Source organism: Gossypium arboreum, chromosome 1, assembly GCF_025698485.1.
Source record: "Gossypium arboreum isolate Shixiya-1 chromosome 1, ASM2569848v2, whole genome shotgun sequence".
Classification (NCBI taxonomy): Eukaryota; Viridiplantae; Streptophyta; class Magnoliopsida; order Malvales; family Malvaceae; genus Gossypium; species Gossypium arboreum.
Window position 1 is genome coordinate 61,355,194 of NC_069070.1, and position 8,925 is coordinate 61,364,118.

Consider the following 8,925-nt stretch of genomic DNA (forward strand, 5'->3'; position numbering starts at 1 on the left):
CTTATGAGTTTTAAAATACACGAAATTCCAGTTAAAATTAAAGATAACTTGCGCTCGAGAGTTTATGGTATTGTGTCCTAACTTACGGGATGTGATACTTCAATATCTCGAGACGAGGAAGTCTTTAGCAATCGCTTTGATTTAATTCGAACGTTTCTAAAATCAACGTTAATAAAAAATATCGTATTTTAAATCCATTCTCGATTTTCAACTTTCGTCATTAAGACACTAATTAATCAATTCGGTACCAATTTTGAACGTGACGAGGGTGCTAATCTTTCCTCGCACGTAACCGATTCCCGAACCCGTTCTCTCAAGATTCATAGACCAAAAACCCCATTTTAATAAACTAAAATTTTTTATTAAAACAAAAGTGATCTGATCACACCTAATAAAGATCGGTGGCGACTCCCATTTTAATCTTCGTTTTCAAAATCAAGTCGATTCCCATTTTTTCAAAAAAATAGTTTTGGCATTTACTGTTCTAACTTTTTATCATTTCCATTTTATAAGACTTCATTATGTTAGAAAAAAAGTTTTAATTATAAATTGGTGCTTGAACTGTATCTCAATTCTCATATTGGTCTATAATTTTTTTTGTCAAAAGTGGTGCTTAAATTATCAAATTTGTTCTATTTTACCTAAATAGTGTATGACATCCTATAAGAATATGCCACATGTCAATCTTATTGGATGGTGTTTTGGGGGTAAATAGGACAAAAGTGATAATTTAAGTACAAGTTCTAACAAAAAAGGTTTAAAGACCAATCTGAAATTTGCGATATAGTTTAAGGGCCAATTTAAAATAAAGCAAAAAAAAAACCTTCACTAGAATGCAAACCTAGACCACCTTCACGCATTTTGCAAATAAAATCATAACAAGTAAACAACAATAAAAACATGTTAACGACACAAAATAAGAGTTCATAAATCTGTCTAAATTTAGTGAAGTTCCTATCGGACCTCATAAAATTTTGCATCTAATTGCTACATCTGTTTCAATACAAATGATAATCTAAATAAAATTAGTTTAAATTTATCATGTCAGTATTCTGCAAGACACTAAAAAGTTTACCTCAAATGAAAATTTTTTCAAGGGGTTACCTTGGATGATACCCTACTCACTAGGCACAGACACGTTAATATCCGGCGATGGCCGATGGATAGAGGCCGGTTCTGAGCCATTGTTCCAACCAGAAACAATGGAGGCTGCTGCAATATTTGTTATGTTTTTATGATCAGTTATGTTATTACTTGCTTCCCCAAGGCTCCCCACTTGGAATGGAGATGTTGGTTTCACGTTGTTTTCACAATCTAGTTTTGCTTGTGAGATGATTGGCCTTCCTTCTTCTGTAATGGCCATGGCCGAAGGAGCGGTGGTGACTGCAGAAGCTGCCACTGTGTGCTGCTCACGGCAAGGCTTCCTTTTATGCACTTTGTAGCCATTTAGCATGAAGCTTCCCACCACAATCTACATCAAAAGAAATGGAAGTATATGTACATATACCACTCCAAGTATAGGATACAAATATCTATTGGTTCAACATGTTTTCTTTCCATAGATTTGGATGAGGTTAAAGTATGAACCTATATTAAGACTAAGATTGTATTTTACTCCCTCTACTTAAAAAATAGGCAAATTAGTCCCTATACATTAGATTAAAGAGCCCTATACAAAATGATTAGTCTCCTCTTTGACCTAATGTACAAAGACTACTTTACCCATTTTTGACTAGAATGGGTAAAATGCAATCCCACTCCTAATACAAAAGCTTTCATGGTATTGCTACCAACCATAATTTGACTAGAATATATCATCATCCAAATGGTAAAAATACCATGGAAGTTTCTGTATTAGAAATCAGATTGCATTTTGCCCTTTCTAGTTAAAATATGGGCAAATTAGTCCCTATACATTAGGGTCAAAAAGCAAATTAGTTATTTTGTTAAAAATTTTATCTATTTCCACTATTTAAAATTGATCCCTATACGTCAAGATTAAGTACATGTGGCACACCATGTGTCATTGTATAATTATTTTGTCAACCATATCAATTTTAATGATACAAATTGATAAAAAAATTTAATAGAAATAACCAATTTATTCTTTAATCTAACTAATAGAAACTAATTTATCTAATTTTTTAATAAAGATAAAATGTAATATGACTAATATTGAAACCTTCTTAATATTTTAGATAATCTACTCAATTTTAAGATTCATTTTTATCCTTTAATTTGACATTATATATTTTTTATTCTTTTAATATTTTTCTTACCGGAATCACTTACATTATTAAAAAATTCATTAGTTGTAAAAAACCCAAAAGGCAACTGCTTCTATTCCATGTAAATAGTTATTTTACACTGATTTACCGTTTACAAAGAAAATATTTCAATTTGTACTGTTTTTCTCTTTTATGAGAAAAATTTTCAAAAAAATGATTAACGGATTTTTTTTTTTTGGTGATGCTAATAATAATAGGATGGTGAAATTATGTCTGATATAAAAACTGAATAAGTACAAGAACGAAAACTATAATTTAATAATGATATCCCATACCTATGTCTAAAAAGAAAGCAAAAGGACTTACTTGTATAGGGCTAGCAGCCAACAGTACACCGGCAAGCCCACCACCTATTACTCGACCATCCGATCCAGCCAATGAAACACTCAAACCACCGGTTCTGCTTTTTACACCCCCATTGTCAGTGAATGTAAATGAACCGGTTAGAGACAATATCTCAAAACGCCCCTGCAAAGTAAATTAATCCCAATTTTCAACTTCAATATGCTAAAAAATCATCTTTCAAAAAAAAAAAATGCAAACAAATAAATTGTTAGAAAATGTTACAACATAAAACATACAATCAATGCAACATATAAACCATGGCATTTATTGTAAGCATCATATGTTACTTAAAAAGAAATAAAAGAGTTCAAATAGATATGGAAGTTATTTTATACAAATACCGAATACATTTAAGAGTATTTAGATGAATATATATGTCTAATGTAGTAGAGTATATATTTTAAAAGTTTTTATATATTTGGATTTCATATTATAATATAATTTTTAAATGTGGAAACATTTAAAATTTTAATCTCAAAACTTATTTTTAAGTACAAAATGGATGTTTTTGGCATTATTTTTTGAATATGAATGTTAAAAACCTTAAACCAAAATAATTGTATTCGAAAACAAAAATGAAAATTGAAAGAGTAAAAGAGAGGAAAAGGTAGAAAATCATGCCTCGAATGTTAAAATCCCACCAGAGGAACCAGGTTGTCGAAGGGTAACATTAGAAACAGCTCCATTTGCTGATAGAATACAAATCCCACGAGGACCCTTTTGTGATAATGACACAACTTTTCCTGCTACATCCTGCTTTTTCAATCAAAACCCAGATCTCAATTCATATCAAAATTTTCCCTCAATTCTCTCTCTTTCTCTCTCTCTCTCTCTCTTTCCATATTAAACTTTTCTTCTTATTAAAATGGAATTTTCAAAACATAATAGTTAAATGTGTAAATATATTTTTGAAAACTTATACTTAAAAGATGTCTAAAAGATATTTGGGATTAAGAGAATAATTAACTGTGTTAATAATTTTGATTAACTAATAAAATTATAAAATATATACCAAATAATATTAAATTAAAGAATAAAATAATATCAAATTTTCAAATTTTAAAAAAATAAGATATTTAAAATATCATATTTATCTTTCATCCAAAACTATAAAAATAATATAAAATATTATATTAATAAAATTTAAATTAAAAATAAATAATATTTTTAAAATCAATAATTATTTTTACCAAATAATATAATTATATTCACTACTTATATTTATTAATTTACCAAATAACTTTTAATATAAAACCAACACTTATAAAAAATTTTGAATTTTCTTTTCTTCTGATCTTGAAAATTACCTCCCGGTATTAACTTTGACCACATGTGCCGTGAAGTCTCCGCCGGCCGTGTGAGCAAACAACTCACCTGTCCAAATATATGTCAACTTTGTAATTAATTTAGAAAAGAAATTAATAAAAGAATTATTCACTAAAATAAAAGTAAAAAAAAAAAGTAAACCCAAAATTCACCAACATAGATATCTTTTTCCGTAACTTGAAAAACAAGAAAGATAGATATCTTTTGAAGTTTATATATATATATATATCAGATTATTTTAAATATTTTTAAACTTAAATGTATATCCTTTTTAGAGAGAGTTAAAAGTAATTAATTTCTATCAAACCAGAAGCAAAATGCCAATTCTCATAGTTGAAATTAATGTGAAAACCTATCATTTATTATTAACCGTTTATATTTGATTTAATGAACAATGTTTGCAACTTTCTATCTATGCACCAAACTTGATATCACATTACTTATAAATACCATAATCTTTTGCTTAATGTCAGTTTGGTTTATTAAATTCATGCATCAAATAATTTAATTTTGAATGATGTATTCTTATTTAATTAATAGTGAATATATTTTTTTATTATTTATCAACAAGTTTATATTTTAACAAAAATTACAAAATTATTATTTAATATATGACTTCTCCAGAAATAGTCTAAGTTCAATTCTCAGTATTTGATGACATAAATTACTACTAACTAATCTTTTTAAAAGTTACTTCAATTTTTAATGAATATATAAATATATTAATTAAAAGTATAAAACCTTAATTAAATCTTCCACTTCCCAAAGAAAGCATGAATCAACTACCCTAATGTGTTGGGTGAGAAATAGAGAAACCAAAAATACTAAAAAAGAGGTAAGTCTTTTAAGGCTATATATATCTATGTCCCATTAGAGATTACATTTTTGTTTTGTTTTGCTTTTTTATCTTTTTTTTTTTTAATTATTCTTGGTAAGCAAGCTAAGAATTATTTACCCCTTTAAACAAAGAAAGGAGTGAACATGCAATGCAAGCAATCACAGGCCCATTTTTTTTTCTCTCTTTCTTTCTTTCTTTCTTTTTTTTTTTTTTTAAATTTCAGCACTTTCTCGGGAACCAAACAGAGTTTTCTATGAAACTTAATAAAATAAAAGAACTCTTTAACCTATTAACCAAAAAGTAAAAAAAAGAAAGAAAAAGAAAAGGCAACTCTTTAACTTTCTTCAACTTCACCTAGAGAAAGCAAGAAGCTGAGAACTATTTCTGCAGTACTTTCTCGGCAACCAAACAGAATTTTATATGAAAAAAAAAAACTCTTAAACTTTCTTGAACTTTACCTAGAGAAGCAAGAAGCTGCCAGTTCCCTGGGGACCTTCCTTTACCTCTCTTGTGTGATGAGAACTCAGTAGGAGATGAAGGAGATAAAGTGAAACCAGGAGGTGAATTCATCGTCGTCGTCACTATCTGATATGGTACCCTAAGGTTCCCATCTGCATCATATTTTCTCGGCCTCCCTCTCTTTTTCTTCCCCAAAGAATCACTTAGTGTTCTTCCACCTGGTCGTGGAATCACTGTTGAAGTCATTGTCGTCGCTGTTTCCGAGCTCATGTTGTTGATGTTCATCACCTGAGGCAACACTTGAAGGTTACTCACTGGTGCAGGTGGTGAGTCACTGTCCGAGTTGCCTAGTGACCCAGATATGGTGCTCTCCTTTTCTTCCATTCTAGGAAATGGCAAACCAAAAGTTGAGGAAAAAAAAAGAAAACTGGGTTTCCTTCAAAATAGAGAAAGATAATATAAAAATTTTATAAACTTCCCTCCATAAATGGAGGAGGGAAAAGAGATTGTGGGAAACTAAGGTCTTTTTCTTTGTATTGTATGCACTCTCTACAGGCTAAAAAACAGGGTCAATTACTAGAATGCTTTTATTCATATTTTATTCCCAAATTGCCCCTTAGTATATAGAAAATGACTCATATATGTAAATCTATTTTGGTAGGCATTCCACTTATACGGTAAAAGAAATATGAAAATCTTTATATTAATAGGTATTTTATTTTTACTATTTAAAAAATAGATAAATTAATTTTTATACATTAGATTAAAGAGTGAACGAGTCATTTTAAAATTTATATTTATTTCTATTATTAAAACTAGTCTCTATATGTTAGAATGAAGTACACGTGACACGCCACCTATAACTATCTAATTATTCTACGTAAATAGTGCCTGCTTTTAAATTTACTATTTTTTAAGTAAAAAAAAGTAAAATATAATTTAAATTTAAAAAATGAACATATAAGTGTAAAATAATAGAAATAGAAATGTGGGTGTTTAGGGTTTTGCTGATACTAAAAAATGGGGAAAAAGAAAGTGGGCTCAATGTTCTTGTTTCCTTGTTTGACAATTTAAGCAAAGTATATTAAAGTATAATGAGATAAAAAAAAAAGGTCATTGAACTAATAATGGTAGTAATAGTTTTAGTTTAATTAAAGTAAGATGGCATCCTCATTATTTTTATTTAGATTTTAATTAACAAATCTGGAGTTATTCTTTTAGAAAAGAAAATCAATTTAAATAGAAATTACGCATAATGAAATTTAGAATAATTGGGCAAAGAATCCACAAACAATATTTGTATAAAATGATTATAAAGTTAAACACAATTAGCAATTTAGATTTTTGCTTTAATTTCATTTATTTACTAAATCACCTGTTGAAAAAGTATGGAGGGTAGTACAGTAATTAAGATGCCAGTTCCTTTTCTGGCCTGCCTAAAGAGGTTTTTTTTTTTTTTTTTTTAAAAAAGGAAAGGGGTAATTTAGAAGATAGATTTAAAAAGTTCTAAAACCTTGGAAAGACTAGATTAAAAATTCAGTCAAGCCGTCCTTAAAGCAATAAATCGTGACACAAAATAATGTTTTTTTTTTCTAAAAAAAATTGCAAAACCTTGGAATCTGAATTTTCAATTTGTTCTCATTTCTAAGGATTTTGTGATTTGGGCACCTCAAATTGATATTTTAAACCACAATAATGGTTATAATGGCAATTAAGCCCCCACTTCTTTTTTTATTTTTTCTTGCATCCTTTGTTTTTAACTTCTTTTGCAAAAAAGAAAGTTTGGTATAAATCTATGAATTTTGCTTAATCGCACATTAAGATATATGAATTTTAATTTAGTGTAATTATATACATGATTTTGATTCAATTGAACTCATAAAATTTTAATTTTATTCAATCAAAATTAAAAAATAAATCTACTTATTTCCATATTAATAAATATAAATATTTATATACACAAAAGTGAAATTAAATTAAAGTTAAAATTTCATGTATATCATGTATATCGTTGCAAAAATCAAAGTTAATATATCATATTATACATTTTTATCAAAGTTTGTGTATAGTTTTAATATTTATCCCACAACATTTTCACTTATTTTTCACATTTTCTCTCCTTTCAAATCTATTAGTATGTATCATTCCTATTGTAAGGGCGTGTCACGTAGTAATTGCAAGAAAATGTAATTACCATAATAGTAATCATAACTTCTTGTAATTGTAGGAAATTTTAATTCACTAAATGTGTTTGGTTACTAACGTGTAATCCATGTTTGGTAAACATTTATTTATTTTTTATTTTTTGAAACTCATCAAATTAATTACCCGCATGATTCCTCTAATTCTAGCCCCTTCCTTAAGAATTGGGGAGTGCAATTGGGGTGCTCCAATTACAAATACTCAAAAACATGTTCTATATATGCTTTATGTTATAAAAAATGTTCTTTTAAAGATAAATACTAAGTTTATTTTAAAGTGTTTTATAGTTTTGAAGCAATTTGTTGGCTAAGTATCAATACTAGAGATTTAGGTATTACAAGTCAATAGCCACAAAATAAACTAGAGAGGCTTGGTATTAATAGTTTTTTCTTGAGGTATTGGTACTTGCTCTAGAGGTATAGATACATGCCTTAGTTGCCATAGGCAAAGCTAGAAAATTACTTTAGGGGGGCTAAAGATGAATCATAATTTTTTTCAGGGGGCAAATTGCAATTTGACCATTATACTAATTTATAATTTTCTAAATTTTAACTAGTCTAAATGAAAATTTATCACGAGGGAGGCAAGGTCATTGCCTGTGCTCCCTTATCTTCTCTCCTGTTAGTGGTATCAACGCATGACTTTTATAACATTTAGTTATTAGCTAAGGTATCGATATCCTTTTTGTAGGTATCGATACCTAAGTTCCAGAGGCACTGCTTTAACTCGATCTTTTACATTGCAACTGTTGGATCTGGTGCCCTGAGTGTAGTATATTCGTTTGTAAACTTATAATTTTTTTGAACAGATTGGTTAATAAAACAAATTCATTGATTACATTAATATACATTGTATGATTGTCCTCACATAGTTGTTGCACGCAAAACAAAATGGAAGCAAATGTTGCTAATCGGTTGTCTAAATGTTTAACAAATATTAAGCAATATTACATGGTCAGATCGTGGTACGGAAAGTAACTTGTATTAGTAGATAAACCTAAACATGTCCTTAGTCTAATTAGAAATGAGCAAACCGATTAAAAGACTAATATGTCGTCTATTAAGTCCAATTGGGGAGATGTATTGTCATGGGCATCGGAGCAGATGACTCCCAAAAGATAGAGATAGATGTGATTGATTGGACTGAAAATACATCAGACATGACCCAAGCATAATAGATCTTGAATCTGTTTATGGATTTATTCACTTGTGACATTCATAGTGGGGCATACCTAAATCCTGAGTGGATGGTGAACTATGTATGTGTGACTCGTACACTTTGATGTAAGTAAAAGCCTGAGTTCAAATAGATAAGGAACTGAAAGCTAGTGCATTGGGTGTACGACATCTATAGTATGTAGTGTCATTCACAACAGTGAAATTCATAGCCCAAAACATAGGTAAATGATATCTCTCATTGGCATTACATGGTTGATGAAAAGTAAACATGACCACGAGTTGTCTATCT

General features: G+C 29.0%; 1 protein-coding gene across 1 annotated transcript; it reads right to left on the reverse strand.

Moving 5' to 3' along the window:
- Window positions 1-903: 903 nt before the first annotated feature.
- Window positions 904-5,842, reverse strand: LOC108481008 (AT-hook motif nuclear-localized protein 1-like). Its single transcript, XM_053018536.1, has 6 exons — window positions 5,256-5,842; window positions 3,941-4,007; window positions 3,867-3,873; window positions 3,255-3,386; window positions 2,595-2,756; window positions 904-1,471 (listed from the first exon to the last, which is right to left on the reverse strand). Exons 1-6 carry the CDS (start codon window positions 5,638-5,640, stop codon window positions 1,118-1,120), a joined length of 1,107 nt encoding a protein of 368 aa, XP_052874496.1. The 5' UTR covers window positions 5,641-5,842; the 3' UTR covers window positions 904-1,117.
- Between the last annotated feature and the right edge of the window lie 3,083 nt (window positions 5,843-8,925).

Bases quoted from the DNA above. Each gene is read 5' to 3' on its own strand.
- LOC108481008 (XM_053018536.1), bottom strand. From the start codon at position 5,640: ATGGAAGAAAAGGAGAGCACCATATCTGGGTCACTAGGCAACTCGGAC. The intron at 4,008-5,255 runs GTAAAGTTCAAG...ATATTTGGACAG, and splicing joins GCAGCTTCTTGCTTCTCTAG to GTGAGTTGTTTGCTCACACG. The intron at 1,472-2,594 runs GTAAGTCCTTTT...CTTTTGATGTAG, and splicing joins TGGCTGCTAGCCCTATACAA to ATTGTGGTGGGAAGCTTCAT.